The sequence below is a fragment of the Engystomops pustulosus genome, chromosome 5 (assembly GCF_040894005.1).
Source record: "Engystomops pustulosus chromosome 5, aEngPut4.maternal, whole genome shotgun sequence".
Lineage (NCBI taxonomy): Eukaryota > Metazoa > Chordata > Amphibia > Anura > Leptodactylidae > Engystomops > Engystomops pustulosus.
Window position 1 is genome coordinate 162,633,496 of NC_092415.1, and position 18,762 is coordinate 162,652,257.

Sequence of the window (18,762 nt, forward strand, 5' to 3'; positions counted from 1 at the left end):
ATATCTGTCATCCCTGAGTCCAGTGTCCCCATTAAAGCTCCTTTGTCTTCACTATCGTTACAAAACACTAAAGTCATTAGTCATTCCCTTATTCATGTCACATGGGAATCGACAATTAATCACAAGTGATTCTCGTTTGTGAACAACCACAGCGCAACACGTATCAGACCAGGAGTCAGGGGAGGTGTGTATTGATATACCATTTGTTTTATAATGTTTAAATTAATTAGTAAGTCTTAATTAAGAGAAAAAACAGAATATGTTGCTGGTGTAACTATTAGTCTCAATATAATTTTTTTAAAAACTAAAAAGTTTATGCTTTTTTAAAGTTTCCATATACCATAGCTCCAATATGTTCTGCAATACCATACACAGAATGTTTTCTCATTGTGCCATTATTTGTTGTCCACACATGTCAACACATACCTATTTCTTGGGAAGCCAATTAACCTCATCATCAATCAAGCCTCCAGTGTTCCAAGGTAATGATATAGGGCACTGAACCGTCCTGTCATCCCATAACAATATTTTATGGATTTACCAATAGCAACATGATAAATCATGTAAATGACTTATGTCACAATATTATTGTGGATAAGTCTGTAATAGAACAGAATTTGACAATTTGAATTCTTCTATTTATAATATTCACATTTTCGAACATTTTGTAACATTTCCCTGTTGTTACTATTAGAAGCAAACAATGGTGTCAACTGAGTATTGTTCTGGATAACCCATTTGAATGAGTGACATGTCAGTTATATGGAAGTATTGTATATGGGTATAGTCCCACACTGATAACAACATATTGGATAATTCATTTAGAAACAGAGCTTTGTACATTTCTATCAATGCAATGCTATGTCCTTAACAAAAGTCAGCGCAAATCTGATCTCGCCAATTCCCTTATAACCAGTTCTAATTTCCTATGAGAGATCTTAATTAACATAATATTTTATGTATACTGGTCATTCAACACAATTCTGAATCTAGGTTTCAGTTTAATTACAAGTTAAATGGATTACCCTATAGCAAAAACTAATTTCCATGTTTACCTGTAAAAAGTGGTAAAATTAGCTCAGTGGCCCACATTATTTAAAAACAGTGCAAACAGCACTATGTGCAGTGTGCACGAAGTGTGCAGGGTGTGCCAGATTCAGGAATTGGGGCAGCCATTCATCAAGAATCTGGTGCTCCCTGCACTTCTCCGACAGAGTGCACCAACTTTTTTTGGTGCACCTTTAACAAAGGGTGTGCGACATACTTCTGTCGGACTCTGCAAGGTTAATGTGTTCCAAAGTTATTTTATTTAACCATTTGGTGTCCATTTTACTAGGTATTCAACTTTTTTAACCAAGTTCTGTGATATGGAATAAGAAAAGCAATTTTACCATTCTTTTTTGATTCCAATATTGCATTGAGCACAGTACAGCTGTTGATAGAGTTTTGGGTGGGCTTTTTGTTTGTGAGGTGAACTCTAGTTTTCATCAGTACCATTATGGGGTAAGTAAAACTTTTTGATCACTGTGTATACAATTTACTGGATTGTTTGTTTCTTGGAGAGAGTCCTAATCCTTCAAAGACCTAGTTCACATCCCAAAGGATCATTGTCACTGATAGTTTCATAGAAATCCTCCAGGTAAGAAAAATGAAATGTGGCCAATAACTTCATATCCCAGATATAGAATTATAGTCAACCACAGCTAGATACTAGGTAAATTTCCTGAATTGACAGAGCAGGGCCAACAAAAAACCTGGATCTCAATCTTTTCCAGAGGCCTCATATAAGGAGATACACAGAACTCTCAATAGGATCGTAGTAAGTGGGTCATGTTCGGTCTCAAAAGATACAACAGATGGATGGGTCGGATTGCACTGAAACTATAATCCTATGCCCTCCCATTGAGAACTCATCTGTGGTTTTGGATCTGGTCCATGTAGGAGGTTTATTCAAGCCCACCTAGAGGTGGGCGGAGTGTGTCTACACCTCCAATAACAGAAAGTCACCCCCTTTGGCCATTGTTCTTTGCCTGGGGGATTATCACAACAACAGATCACACATCAAAGCAAGAAGAAACTGCAAGTGTCAACCATATATCCTCACTAGTTCTCCACAAGGTAATTAACTTTAACCTGATTAAATATACTCGTCATACTCCACCTGCAAATTGTACTCTTTCAACTGTACATATATATGTTTGTGTGTATTGTTTTGTCCTTGAGGCAATTAAATATAAATTTAAATTTAACCTGCATTATTCTTTTATTTTGACCCACAAATCCCTTTACACTACCTGGAACCCATATGGCCCCATATAATCCCAATACGGTTTGGGCTTTTATCTAATGAGAGTTGGTGACAAAAAACTACCATGCTTGGCAACGGTCTGTTTCACTGAGGTGAGTTACAGGGGGCTGTCAGCCATTCAGGACTGTGGAAAAGTATTGTGTCATATGGGAGGTTGTGTGGACAACTCTATCTCACTCCCTGTGCCACCTGGATCCTGTGCGTTCAGGGAGTGTCTATGAAAAACATTAACTAAAGGACCTTGCATATCCAGGTGTCCAGACGTCACATTTCCCAATAAGTTTTACTTCTGAATTTGACTTTTGCAGACACCCAGACCCTATCTGAGTCTTTAAAAAGAGTTATTAGAGTTATTAGAGCTAATCATCTCAAACTGAGGTGCTTCTTTTTGTACTAGATAACAGCCTCTTCATGGGTTGATATGTGGTGCATCGATTTGGCTTGAATATATTGATTCTATTTTTAGCATGAGAAGCCAGAAAAGACTTATTTTTCCTCCTGTAGAAATGTTTATACAGTCATAGATGTCACTATACTTCTAAGCTCATAATGAGCTCTGCTCAGCTTAGCTTCTAATGTTCTATAACATTCTGTTGGCAGAACATATTCCATGTTCAAGATAACAGGTTTCTTTTTGATAATCATGATTTATAATAATTCACAACCTAATTATTTCATTCCATAAGCAACCACTAACTACATTAGGTAATAAGGAGCTGCTCATTTGCATGTAATGGTCAAGGTCATTGACCATCTTGTGATGTGGTGTATGCCTTTAGTTATTGTCCTAGATTTAATATTCTCTGTGGACTGAATTGAGAATATTTCTAATCTTCTCTTCATTATAATATCTATATGGGTAGGCTTTAATTCTGCATCCACTGACAAAATAAAGCACATTGTTGTAGATTCCCTCAGGAAATTCTCTTTAGAATGCTTCATCTCCTGCATTATCTAAAATATAAAATTATAGTGCACTAATCCACCTAATCCATATACAGGTATGTCTCACTGTTACAAGAAGAACTGTCAGGCATATGAAGATAAAAAACACAACAAATGACATGACCTTCACATTTCCATAAACTGCTCCAGATGGAACAAATACTGAGACATGGAAAGCATCACACACTGCACATCAGATATTATAGTATAAAAGCCACACATGGTACATGAGGGCATGATTTAGGACAAAATAAATGAGCTATTAAAAATCCCTACATATTGCAATTGGATCAAAATAATAAAAAATTATAATTATAATAACATTATAAATATAACAATAACAATAGACAACATATAACAATAGATTAATTACATTATTTTGAAGAGTATGCATATTCATTTTACAATAATATGGAATAATAATGTTTTCAAAGTTTCAAGTAACTGTATATGCTTTTTGCAGGGAAGCCAATCGTATTAGGTAACATAGAAAATGAGAAGATTAAAACTAATCCTCCACCAATTTTTTTTTTTGCACTATACCCACAAAGTTAAATGAGGCATGTATTTATTTTGTGACCTCTCTTGTCATAACAAAACAGAATAATGGTAGTTGCCAGGAAGTAGCCAATGTGGGGACACAGGGGACAGTGACTTTTATTTTTTCAACAAAATTTCTACCACCAATGTGTATAAATCACTCCTAAAGTAGACTTACATTTGGACTGCTGTCTTGTTTTTTTTTTTTTGACCTGTGTAGGTAGGATCATCTCTTAGATTTAGAGATTGGCACCGGTTTTCTCCGCCCCGGGGAATCCTATTTCCTACTCCACCCACTTTTTTCCTTGAAGGCCTTGAAGCTGCACTTTCAATGGAGTGTGCCAGAATTTGTGACCTGAAATGAAAGTTGTAGCAATTGTAGTAGTTGTATTTGGTTGTGTTGTATCACCATGCAGCATATTATTAGATACTTTTAGCAAAAAGTTGAAACCAAAATATATAATAAAAACCATCTAATTTTTTGCAGCGTTTTCTGTTCTGGCAATCCAGCGCCTGCTTTACTTTTATGAACAATGAGTAACACAATTTATAGGTAAAAACTCTGTAGACTCACTGACATTACAGTAAGCTTTTCCTCATTTGGCTTTGGCAGATTTTCAGACACTATTTATACTTTACTTCTAACACTTGTCTGGCTTCTCTGACAAAAAGTAATGCTCGTTGTTGGAAAATCTGATCATTTTCTTTAAATCCGGAATAATATTTGTTATTCTAACTGTCAGTCATTACCTGGGGAATGGGAAAACACTGCACATCATCACAGAAGATAAAGCAAGTGGATGGGGTGTTAAAACGTTTCTACTGTAATTTTTGCAAAAGAAACAAATACTGACACAAAAGTCAAACACAACTCCTTTTATTCTTGGAGAAATTCCCACATTTTTTCCCTTTTGCTGGTGTAATCTCGAAAACATTAGAATAACTTCCACAGGGAGTATGAGCACTGAGATGGAACTTGGACAGACAGATAGCATGTTCTATTAAAGATTGCAGGTTTTCAGGTTCAACAGTTCATTTGACCCCTTGTTGTTGTTTAGGAGAAATAACATACTGTATATTCCATTTTACAGCTTGTACGGGATGTGCATTTGCACTGTATTTCCTGTAATTCAACCTTGAAACAAAACTGAAGGTAAATACTGAGATTTACAATACACATTTCAGCTACAATTTCTCCATTGTATCAATAAATACTATTGTAAGGTTTTTGCTGCATAATCTAATAAACTACAGTGTATTTTGCTTTTAGTACTCCGTGTGTTCCTTTTTTGTTTCCAGTTAACAGTGAGTCAATTTTAAGTGGTTTTGCTGTCAAAATACATTTAAGAAAAATGATGTAATATATTGTTAGTTAAAACAATTCCTTGCCGAAATAACTCAAACATTTACTCCTTGTATGGGTTTCTAAACATCATTCTAGTGAGGCTCTGGATGTGCATGCCCAATAGAATACAGTACATCTTATGCTGTATACTCAATGAAAAAAGCAGACATACTATATCTTGGAGGCTCGACATGGACTTTGTACTCTTTATAGACTCCAAAGAGTAAGGGAAGAGCGATTAGATAACCTCCTCATCATATGTTGCCACTATGATCCTAATGAAGGACGGAGATAAGAAGCATTATCTTATAGGGTGGAGCAGCATGAAACAGTCATGAGGTTATCATAGACTGGGCCTATTGCTCAGAGACTATAAGAAGAAGCATGCCTTTGTCAAGCCTTAACAATCAAGTAATCTTGCTTCTCCTACTGAAATTACAGCACACGCTGAATTGTGTTTTACTGGACATAAACTTCTAACCTAAGAGAGAGTCATTAGACAAAAATAAATGAAATTTATTTTTAAGTACAGTAAGAGTTTTATCATTTTTCAAAACATATTGCGTTTACATACTGCCCTTTCAATTGATGGCACAACCCGGGGTATAACTTGAGGGGGTGTAAAGAGTGCGGTCGCAACCAGGCACAAGAAGCTTAGTTGGATGCATAAGGTGTCACTTTCCCATATGAGTACTATAGTACTAGTATAGTACTATAGTACCAAGACAAGTACTATAAACCATTCATTATAGTCTGGAGCCTGGCACAAAGTTTGCACTGGGGTCCATCAGCTTCAAGTTAAGCCACTGGGCACAACCTATGTGCAGGCATTCACTCACTGTTGTGCTACTCATTTGGTCACACCTAGCCAGTGTAGCCATTTGTACTTGGAAATGGGTCGATATAGTTTTGGATAGGGTCACATTAGAGCTCACCTGTAATCTTTTGGAACCAATCTGCAGGTGCTTTTTAAGGGGTATTAAGGACAACTAGACACAGGGCACACAAGGGGCAGTGCAGTGACCAAGTTGCTGCCTCGTATGTCTCTTGATGCACATGTAGAAGTGCTTTTATTTATTCATACATTTTATTTTTATTTTGAAATATTAAAAGTTATTTTTATAACTCTTTTTTCATGCTTTTGTTTGGCTAACAGTTGTTCAGAGGTTGCACTGCGGGCACCATGATGGGGATTATCTCTTTGAAGAATTATAATCCCAATTTTGGTTGATGGCACAACCGCTTTTAGTTAGGGAAGGATTTGGGAGGTTAAAATCTTTGTACAGTGTGTAAAATATATTGGCATTATAAAAGCAGTAGGGAAACAAAGTACAGGCGGTCCCCTACTTAAGAACACCTGACTTACATACGACCCCTAGTTACAAACGGACCTCTGGATATTTGTAATTTACTGTACTTTAGTCCTAGGCTACAATAAACAGCTGTAACAGTTATCACAGGTGCCTGTAATTAAGATTTATTGTTAATCCTGATTCTTATGACAATCCAACATTTTTAAAATCCAGTTGTCACAGAGATCAAAAAAATTTTGACTGGGGTTACAATAATAAAGTATACAGTTCCGACTTACATACAAACTCAACTTAAGAACAAACCTACAGACCCTATCTTGTATGTAACCCTGGGACTGCCTGTAATACATTCTTTAATTATTTTTTTTTTATTGAAAATGGTCCTAAAGCTGAAAATGATTTAAAGAAGTATGTAGAGTCTTCAATTTCCCATAGTTCTCTTTTAAGAATCTTCAAGGTTGTTTATTGCTGAATTAATAATAGGTTTTAATATCAAGTTTTGGAATCAATGCTGGATAGGAGCCTTTTTATACAGTTTTCATGTGTTGCTTAGGAACATCTACAGAAAAAAAAGGGTTTTGTATCTATCATTGATAGGTCAAATTTGTTACTGTGCCTGTCTCTTGCATACGGTGGTTATGCTACAAAGTTCTTTTTAATGAGTCACCACTTTATGGCAATGCCCTGAGAAAACAGTGCATACATGTATTACATACATGTCCCACCAAAGGATATGATGACAAGTTTATAAGATTTGTACAGTAGCTTCAGAATTTTTTTTAATGAATCTCCAAATTTTGTGCTCACACACTGATGACAATAGAGTAGGACTGCCAGAGATAGGACCTGCTCTGAGTTTTGTAGCTTGGGAAGTCGAAACATACATGTGGCCTGGAACAACAACTGTGTATATGGGTCCATTGAAATACATGAGACGTGTGGTAGCCATTACATCAAAGCCTAGCACATGTGGGTGCATGTAGTCTAATACCCCATTTCCAAAGTTTTAAATAACTACAAAAAAAGTCAAACTATCAAATTAGAAATTTTATAACACACAATCAATGGACGGTGTGGTACTGTTCAAGGACAGCAGCCATGTTATTCTACTCCTTTTCAATATCATTTATGCGTCACTGCGGTATACATACAGATTACTTACTTTTTTGTTGCAATGCCACCTACCAGTTACATTGCCCAGCTTCTAAATAACCGCATCTTTTATAGTTTCCATTTGTTAATTGGTGTCACTGTAGACACAAAAAATAGAAACATAAACAACAGTAAATGGAAACGTGAACACATAATACAACCCAATCCATCAATGTCTAAGCCATTGCACACATGAAAAACGAGGAAGAGCACTGCTTTACACGTCGGGATTGTGCTCTGTTAACAATTACCATTTCTTCATTGATATAATTGTATAATTATTGCATTCACGTTTGATTTTCCATTAAATATGAGCACATTTTCTCCTATGATTTGCAGAGATCACTTCCAACATTCCCCATGTGCTGTACATCTGTTTGAGAGTCAGCTCGGTACCTTCTGCAAACACATCATCCTTGTTTCCACTTTTAAACAAAGCCTCTTTCAATTATGGATCCCTACCGATTCACGCAGGTAAAAGCCTAGATGCAGCCTTTCCAAACAAGCCATTCACATTGAAATCATTCTCTGCTAAAGTTTGTCAAATGACTCCTTTGTTAAAATAAAGTAAAGAGACGGAAAATGAAATTTGTGAAATAGACGATAAAGACTCCGTTTTCTTTCCCATTTGTGACACTATACAATGAAAACTGTGCTTTACCGGAGAGACAAAACAGTATACACGCGTCCCACAAATACAGCAGAAAATAGATTTCAAAGTTAGATTATGAGAAACACAACTGAAATTTTGCTTGTGTCCTTCTATAAATGTCAGGCGCGTTTTCAGCATTGCCGATGTTCGAATACCATGACATGAAGTGACATCGCTGAGAACACAGCATTGTATGTACTGCACTTAGGAGAGAATTGTTCTAAGGGGAAAACATGATTTATTAAAGTAGATTAGACAGATAAATCAGACTGTGTCTGTTAGATATCTTTCTGTAACATTCATTTAAAGGGTGGTCCAGGCTCTTATACTGTGAATTCAGATCTCCTTAGAGAGGAGGTACCCACCCCACCACTAAAGATACATGTACCTTACTCTTTTGTATACTGCTCATGCATCCAACTTGTATCCTGCATTTTCACATACATATAGATACAATCAATAAGATAAGAAAATATATTAACTGGTATCTGCCCAATGTTTGATCCATCCTAAGGGATGAGTGGACCCTTAGAGGTTTGGTTTCCGTTAAAGTTCATTCGGGTACTAGAACACTCACCCCCACCGGATTGGTGTTAGTCACCATTTTCCTTTGGACCTTTGGATCATCACTTCTGTGACATCCTTGGGGAACAACAATACTGGGAAATGCTTTAAACAGTTAATGCTTGGGATCGGCTGTCCAGCATGGATCACATGGTTTATCCAGTTAAAAAAGACATATGTCTATAACCTGGGAAGGGATTGGATGAGGAAGGGATTTATATATATAACATAACTGTCAGTGCTATTTAGGTGTAAAAAGGAATCTAGGCCCTTCTAGAAGTTTTCTGCTGTCCCTGCTGTGACCAACGCCTGAGGCAGGCTATTCCACAGATTGACAGTTCTCATAGTAATTGATGCTATTAGCAAGGTGTTGAACCTGAATACTGAACCCTAATCCAGACTTCTTGCTCAAGTACGGTTCCAGGTCTGGAGACCCGAACCTGCAATGTTTGTAATGCACCTCAATATTCCAGGTTCATGTTTGCTCATCCCTAGTAAAAAGTATTACAATGGTGCCATGCGTTAAGCTTTCTGTTGATGAAAGGTCAATGTAAGTCTATAAGGGGCAAATCCTAGTTGTCAAGTCCACTAATCCATATATGACAAAACATTATTACTCAGTGGGTTATGCAGAATAAAAAACTGACAAACCATCTTAAAAAGTGGATAACAATGATGCAGATGGGGGACACATGTAGTAACAAATAAGGCAGAACTTAGGACTCATCTTTTGGCAATGGCCTTCAATAACCTCTACTTTAAAAATATAAATGTTATACAGTAGCTTAAAATAGACAACTACACACAGTGCCCTAGAAAAAATATAAATATAAAAAACACGATATTCACTGCGAGAAAACCCTTCAAATGACATGAATGTCACATTGCATGCTATAATCCTGAGGATGTTTCATTCAACTCCTGAACACATGATTATTTCTCATGGATGAACACTTGTAGTACTTGCCTTGTGAGAATACATTACGCCTCCTGAGATTTCCTGCTTTTTATCCTATGGAGCTTACATTAAGCCTGGGTTTCCACTCTGAAACATCTCCTTTTTAAAAAACCTCGCAAGACTGAACACTTTTGCTGATGAAGGGATGAAGGGTCCTCAATGAGCAGAAGAATACAAAAATGTCTGCCCCTAAAATCATAGCGTACAAGGCATTTAAAGTCCCATTTATGATATATTTACATTTCCCGTCTGTTAATATAATTTAAAAAAATGTAAGCAGTAATAATAATAAGTGAGATAAAGACAGAAACAGAACAATCGTAAAACTATAATGTATGCTCCAGTGTAATGCAGTAAAATGAATCAGTGGCACAATTGGTGAAAGTAAATCTCATTTACTCTGGCTTACACTTAAATTACCATAGTAATAGCACTAAATAATAAGAATATAGGAAATACCACCATACCATGACTAGATAAAACCAACATATTGTTATTGGAATAGGAATTCCACTGAGCAGGGATGGGCTGTTAGTGTACAGTCCACCACTAAGGCAGATGATCAGGGCTGGCGCCAGTGCTTGGCATACCCAGGCAAGTGCCGAGGCCCAGAGCTGCTGGGGGGCCCAAATAAGGCTTTTCATTAGGAGAACATTGGGGTGGGGGTGGGGGGTTGTATCTAATGAATCGATAGGGTGTGAGGAGAGCTTTATATAACTAGGGAACAGGAGACTGTTTTAGTTTCCGAATTTTTAATGCCATCATGTGAGTTTACAGCAAAGGGTACTAAGGTTCTGTTGCCCAGGGGGCTACTGAAACCTGGAGCTGACCCTGCGTGTAATAGACTGCATTTATGACCTACCCACAAATAGAACAAATAAGTGTTATAAGAACATAGGAGCTGTGTAAGTTTAAAGTGTCAGAGGGATATCCTTCATGCCAGAGCCGTGATAGCTGTTTTAATAAAAATAAATAAAGCACATAGTTACCTCTCCTCAAGTGTCAGTCCAAAAAGAGCTTATAGCACCAATGTCATGAAGAGATTGTAAGTAATTTAAACCATTAACCAACCCGGACCTAGAATTTTGCTCTCCCAAAAAGACGTACCCCCACATACTTTTCGTCGTCACTTCCTCAATTTTCTTGAAATTTCTCAATTTTAAGTTAATCTGTATTCCATGTGTGTGTGTGTGTGCTCATGTCAGCCCTAGAAAGTTCTGCCAGATTTTGGTTCTATCTTTATCTCCCTCTCCAGAGCTGTTTATCACCTACATGCATGTGCCTCCTGTTACCTGGGCTGCAGACAGAAAAGTGATTGAAGTGGGCTGAAATGGCTGTGGGGGCAAGGATATGTTATACTCTAAGGGGGTGCTGGCTGTTCATGTTATTCCATAGGGGGGCTGGAGGGGCTTATGTTGCAAACATAATTTGGTGAGAGGTTTGAGATGTTATATTCCATAACGTGTACAGTTTTGCAAACAAAACACACACTATATGATGTACATTCTTTACCAGGTTTATGTTGTTTTTTTTCAACACCACATAGATGTCTATGTACTGACCTTGGTTTGAGCACTTTATCTTTATACAATTTTTGCCTCTTTTACTCTTTTGTTTTGGTAATGGCACTGTTTACATGTAGTAAGCTTGGTTCTAGTGCTGTATCTGTGAAAAATAAATTGGTTCTTGTACTTTATCTATATAGTAATCTTGCTTATGGTACTGTATCGAAATAAACTTGATAATGATGCTGTATCTATGTAGTTATTTTGGCCCTGGTACTGTATTTATCTAGTGAACCTGGTTTTGGTGTTGTTTCAATTATCTAGGCTTGATTCTGGTACCATATTAATGATGGGAGGTTGGTTCTATTACCATGTTTTGGAGTGATATATTACTAGTCTTTAGCACCCTTGAGATATCAGGAGATAGAATTGTGATGCCTTATACTGATTGAGTTTCCTTCATTCTTTTTGTTCTGTAATTGATGAATACCTTGGATAAGAGAACCCCCTTATTAATTTACAATGCCTCATGGGATTTCTTAACCAGAACACCCCTTGGCTAAACATTCGAATTCAGAAATGTTATGCAAACTATACCCACCCACTCATAATAGCAGGATCATTAACCCCTTGGCAAATTCCACAGCTGTGTGATCAGCATACAGGGTCCAGTCTCCTTTCTTTTTCTTTATAGACATTTCCACATGCTCTGTGCACACACTCATTAGCAACGACACAGGAGAACACAAATATAACTTTATGTAAAATATAGGCAATCAATAAATCACTGACTCATACATCATTCTATATTAACTGTTATTTCAATCGCTTCTATTGTGTAACAAAACTCCCTAAATAATAAGGCCAAACTAGAAAAAACTAGCAAATTCAGAACCCAAAGAGAACATCTTTTTTTTAGAGATAACTCAACTTGTCAAAAGGCTCCCATGACAATTGCTTGGATTCCCAAAACGGACTTTGAAGTCCATGGGGATGTGTTTCTCACTGAATGACAATCAATGTCATCTCACTGGACTCCATAATAAGAAAGTATTTTAACAAATTGTTTCCTACAAAACCTCCTGCTCGATAACATGGTGTCTGCAGATCTCCGACATATTCAACAGTCCAACAGCACTTAGTCCCTATACTTGGGGATATTTATAGATCAGGCCTTTTTTCACATCATGACTAGCTTTTAATCATTTTCAATCGGGGTCATTTACTGTATCTTAGTTTTTTCTCCTTTTTTGTAACTTTTTGGGGCACATTGATGAGAACATTTTATTAAAAAGTCTCAAAAAGGTTCACCAGATTAATAGGAAACTGTCATCATGATTTCACATTTTGACCTAATGACCAGGTTCCCATAGGCCAGTGATGGCGAACCTTTTAGCGGCCAAGTGCCCAAACTGCAAACCAAAACCCCCCCTTATGTATCGTGAGGTGCCAACCGAAAATTAAAGCAATAACTTAATGCTCCCTGTTCAACAACTTTCAATCATATTGGCCTCCTGAGGACAGCAACACAATAGAAAGATGGAAAAGTTTCATCATTTTAGCTTCTTTCCAGTGTCCCTCTGTACAGAGAAAATTGTGGTCCATCAGGAGGTCCTCCAAAGATAATTTGGCCCTGTCTACTCATTCTGCTTCTTCCTACAGTCCCAGGTAGCAAAGTAAATATCAAAATATGACTGGAAGCAGCATCTTTTAAGTTGCTTGGAACTGCAGGAAGATTCTTTGAGTCCTGTCTGGTGTGCTGGGTAATGGCCTGGGTGCCCACAGAAAGGGCTCTGAGTGCCGCCTCTGGCACCCGTGCCATAGGTTCGCCATCACTGCCATAGGCTGTATGATTCTCATTAAAATTTGTGTTTTATACTAAACATACTTAGTTCCATTAAGTTTTAGAAGAATATGAAAGTATACATGCCCTACAGTCCCTGTGTCATCACTGCTCTCCTAATTCTCCCCCTTCCTCCTGCTCCCTCCTTCCCCTCCCCTCAATGCAGATATAAACTGACTGAGATTAACTTGAAGCACAAAGTCATCTTACATTTGCATGAGAAAGAGAGAATAAGGCAGCAGGAGGGAGGGGGGAGCTGGGAGAGCAGGGATGACATAGGGAATGGCCACCTTGCACAGATAACCCTGTGACTTGATGACAAGTTCCCTTATATCACCCTTTAAAATGAATCAGACAAGCCCAAAACTCAAAAATAGAAAGGTGGATATTTCTAGACTACAGATAAATGGCCCACAATGAAAATAATTTTTTTATGATTGGGAAGGCTATTTTTTATTAAGGTTTTATTGAAACCAGAGCTTCATTTGTTGCACTTTAAAGAGATTGTTTACCTTGATGGTATGTGGAACATAAAAATATAAATTAATATGATTATAGAATTGCTTGTGCATACATCCAACACAATCATTTGGAATGTGTAATAGAACAAGAGTATAAAAACTCAGTTCCCTGCAGCACCCCTACAGGGAAGTTGAAGGATTACATGTTTCTCAAAGTATACAATATAATAATAATAATAATAATAATAATAATAATAATTATTTATTTATATAGCGCCCACAGATTACGCAGCGCAGCACAGAGCTTGCCAAATGAGTATAATTATAATTTAATAGTAAGCCTTTATTTACATCGCACCATCAGATTTGCAGGGCTTTACAGAAGAGCATACTACGCTGATCATATGCGTGGGACTCGCTTTGCAGATTATGGGGCACATATACAAAAAAATAAGACATCACAGAGTTATAACATAGTTAAATTTAATGTAAAGAAGCGTTAAGTCCTCCACAGAAAAACACTAGTAGGATCCACAGTGTAATTGATGAAGAACTTGAATAAGAGAACCCCCCCTCTTATTAATTTAGAATGCCTCTGGGATTTCTTAACCAGAACACCCTCTGGCTGAGCATTCACTTTCAGAAATGTTATGCAAACTATAACCACCCACTCACAATCGCAGGGTCATTAACCCTTTTGGCAAATGTCACATCTGTGTGATCCAGTCTCCTTTCTTTTTGATTTACAGCTTTTTCCGCAAGCTCTGTGCACACACTCCGGGCAATGTTCTGCATCAAAATGCATAAGCAACAACACAAATACAACCTTAAGTAAAAGATAGGCAATCAATAAATCACTGACTCATACATCATTCTATATTAACTGTTATTTCAATCGCTTCTATTGTATAACATTGCTATCAGCTAATTGCATTATTTATCTTATCAACTTTCCCTGGAATCTATTCCCAGATGATCAGAAAAGCAACAGCGCTCCCATTGTCTGGAATAGGGATACAAATAATAGAACCAGGCTGATATTTCACTAAGTAAATAGCTTTATCAGATTATCACACCTCTAAGGAAAGAGCATGGGAAGGCAAAGTGAGGAAAATCCTTGTGTAGTACTCCTAGAACTGATGTCACATGCAAGGCAAGGACATCACAAGGAGGAGTCAGATTACTGTAAGAATGGGCAGTGCAGTGTGCAGGCAGAGTAAGTGCTAGATGAGACAGGGGATTGGAACAGGGATAAGACTGTGCAGCTCAGCACTCATCCTAAACACAAGCAGCACTCATCTCATCATCATCATCACTGTTACAGTACTGGCTTCATTTCCAACCTACTGAAGAATGAGCTCTCCCTGCTGCACATGACAGGCTTGTTGTGCTGGAGTTAATGCAGAATACACAGCAGCAGGGTTGTGACTGGAATGAGAAACATAATGTATTTTGGTAAGTGCCTCATCCTCAATGTGCTTTAACTTGTCTATACAAAGCAGCTGTTTTGACACATGCATATTATGTTCTTTGTGTCTAGTACAGATCCAATGCTCATCTGCCTTCCCTGGTATCTCCTAGGCAGCATTGATCTGCAGTGATTCCTCTGATAAGTCCCAGTGACTGTATCAATGAACTTGGGCTGCATTTTGTTTAGCCTTAACTTGATAACAAAAAGTTGCCACAGTTCAGTTTTATCATTTGTTGTAACCTTGTGTTCTTTTAAGGAACTGGTTATAAGCACAGTCATAAAATACTGGTAATAATGTGTCCATAGAGGGCTGACTGCTTTTTATATATTGTGCTTGGAAGGAGTTTGGTTTCATGTTAGTTGAGAAATAGCTGTACAGAATGGCACTGTACCTGCTTGCACACAACATGCTGTAATGTCCTGCTGCTAGTTCTTTGCTGTATCTCACATTGTATCACTCAATCTATTTAATAATACATTCATGCTATTCATCTCGCATGAGTGGGACCCAAGTAGTTTCTAATCATAAATCAAAATGTTTTAAGTTTCCCCTCTTATTTTTAACTTGTTTCCCGAATATTACCCTTTCATATGACTCTGCTGGTGGATATATTTGCTTTCTATGAAAAACAGAACTTTATTATTTGAAGCATGGTCATGTTTTCCCTCAATAAGCAACATATGGTGAACACTGATGTATCTGTGCAGAGAAAAAGTGGACCACAAAAACAGACTAGAGCTTCTTGAAACAGTTACTGATACATTACATTCCCCTATAATGACCCTAGATAAAGTCTATGCAGAACTTATTTATGAGTTTTGATACAATGTTTACTTAAAGAGAGAATGAGTGACTATTGTGTTGTTTATACACTGATTTTCAAGTACAATGTATTTGTTGAAATGTTTATGAAACATGAATTGGTTACATGAAATACTGTAGGAAAAGCTTGTTGTACAGGGATAGTGGTCTGCTTATATCTTTTGCCTGGTTTACTAGGGTAATAGATATATTATGCCATATTATTATGGTATCTGATAAACTGTGCCCTAGTTTTTTTCAGTAAAAACAGGAAGAGCTATCGATATCTGGTATTACAAATTGTGTAATGTGTTGATAGATATAAATCAGATTTCATATTTTGAAGATGTAATCTTATTTGATATTTATATGAATACCATAAATAATTTATATTGCATAAGTGGGTTGATGTGCTAGAACTCACATAGATAAGAGTGCTGAAGGATTAAGTAGGGAGTATTCACTAGGAAGAGCTAGAATGAGTCGATTGTGCCACGCAGTGTCATACTTAACAATACTATGATATAGCAAGCACTTTCAGCTTGTAAATTATCTAATATAACAGCTGTATATAAGAGCACAGGTTACACACCACCGAGATGAATAATCAATTGTATCTTCTCTAGGAAAATATGATGTTCCTACCTTGTGCAGAATGTTACAATGTTACGGAAATTCCTTGTCCTTTACAAATACTCACTGTTAGGATTTCATTTCTGTTTGTGATGACCGGATCTATAGCCATGTGTTACTGGAGAACGAGAGGACGATAGTATAGGAGGGGGAGTTGTGATTTTTTCTGTTGAAAAAAAGAGCAGCGGACGGTAGCCATAAAGATATAAAAATATGTTTATAATGGGATTTAGTTAATAACACTATAGAATGGGAATCACTGAAGGGCAAATGAAGGGTGGATTGAAACATTCACACCCTCCATTGCTTTGTGAAGTATACATCTTCTAATTGTCAGATTTCACACTCTTCACTAGCATCCAAGAGCAATTATTCTTGAATGCTGTCAAGAATTATACTACAGGTTCTATAAGACATGTAGAACCCGGAATGGACGGTACATTTTGTAATTAACTAATGGTATGGGAGTCTATGCCAACGTCATCTATAGAAAATGCTGAATCGCACATCATGAATCAATTCTCTTAATTTCTATTCCTTTATTACTATACACCTGACAGATCAACATGGCTTACCTTGAGATCTGTGATATGAAATATTTTCCTTCATAAGTTTGATAAATGGTGTCCTTTAGTAACATATAGAACCATGCCATCCAGTATATTTTTCCGTCAATGGCCCATAATACAACTTTTTACATAATGCCTGAAATTGCTGGCATAACTCAGTGTAAACATTCGTAATAGAACAGTAAAACCAGCTTATGTTTTACTGTCACAAGTCTTATAGCAGATATAAAGTGTAATACCACTTTTCCCATTGTAGATTGTTCTCCACAAAGTAATGGAACCACCTGGAAGATTCACATTTAAGGTTTCAGGATATACTTATTCCAAGGTTTAAGTTAGGACACTTTATTGAAGTTGTCTGACGGTGATAGACCCTGTATCAAACCTGTAACTAGATCTGTGTATTTGTGACTCTCTTTCACCTGTGAGATGTTCCCATCATCATAAGACGTTTTTGTTTCCTCGTCCATAAATGGCTAGAATTTCGGCTCTAATCACAGATGGGGCTTGTTTCTTAAAGTATTGACAATATATTTTGTTACCAAGGGCCACAGTAAACTGTTGATTAATAGAAAATCTTAAGTTGAAAGAATTCACCTTCTACTGATTTGCTGAACTAAATAGCATTCTTGTTTTCAAGGATTGATAAAAAAAATTTCAATTGGAAGTTATCTTATTTTAAATATAATCTTTTATATTTGGTTAATATAATTTACTTCAGACAAAACTTACATAGATTATTTTATAAATAATATAGTATTTAATACATTTTTATCTACAGATTGTCCACATTACATATGCTCCAACCTTTGTTTTCTTTTGTGAGTAAGATTCATCTTAAAGGAGTTGTCCAAGAGCTGCCTAATAAAATAAACATGTACTCACCTCCTTGGTCCCTCCAGGTGGTGCTCACCGCACTGTGGCCCTGTCTCTGTCTCCCAGCACTGTATCAGGTGCAGGAGACCACGGCGCAGGACACCCAGAGGAACCAAGGAGGTAGCCCTGCCACATTGCTGATTTTTATAACTCTCGGACAACTCCTTTAAAGACACTGTCATCAGCTTTAACCCAAATACTAAACATGAGCTGAAAAGAACTGAAGAGACTAAGATGAGTCAGGCTGAATGGACAGTGTTACATCCGATGTGACACTAGTGTTGATATGACACTAGAAGTATGTTTCTAGGAACTATAGAACAGATAATACAGGCATCTGACTTAAAGCTTTTGCTTCAGCCTATACAGGTGTCTTATCTCAAAAAACTATTCTTATCAGCTCATTTTTACATGGAGGATTTTTTGTAGGTAAATTGGAAAGATTTTACATAAATGAAGGAGTTCCACGGAGTATATCTTATACCCTTTGGTGGGTAGTATACAGATGTAAAAGCTGGTGACAAAACTCATTTATTCTTATCTTTGATAACTCCTTCAAAGTGCATGCATTGAAGAACTTTATTAAATATACTATCAAAACCCATCATGATAAGCCAGGGACAATTACTCATAGATCCAGGCACAGTGACTGTGGTAATCTTCATATATTTCTTACCCATGGCCTCCTTTCTTATAAAGTTAACTTTTAAAATGATGCTAATGAGAATGAAGGCTCTGGGGAGTGTTACCAGAGCCTGTTAGTGCTGTAGCTTCACAGGCTATTACAATGAGCAGAAATGTCTCACAAAATGTGGGATCATACAA

At 37.0% G+C, this 18,762-nt stretch overlaps 1 protein-coding gene across 2 annotated transcripts in view; it reads left to right on the forward strand.

The window, feature by feature from the left end:
- The first annotated feature begins 14,693 nt into the window (after positions 1-14,693).
- ZNF385D (zinc finger protein 385D) overlaps positions 14,694-18,762 on the forward strand; it is a 215,337-nt gene continuing 211,268 nt past the window's right edge. The window contains exon 1 of one of the 2 annotated variants that reach the window (XM_072153637.1): positions 14,694-15,041. In XM_072153637.1, the coding sequence (XP_072009738.1) occupies positions 15,020-15,041 (22 nt within the window). In that variant the 5' untranslated portion in view covers positions 14,694-15,019. The remainder of the gene's footprint in view (positions 15,042-18,762) is intronic. The other variant, XM_072153638.1, reaches the window with a different exon arrangement.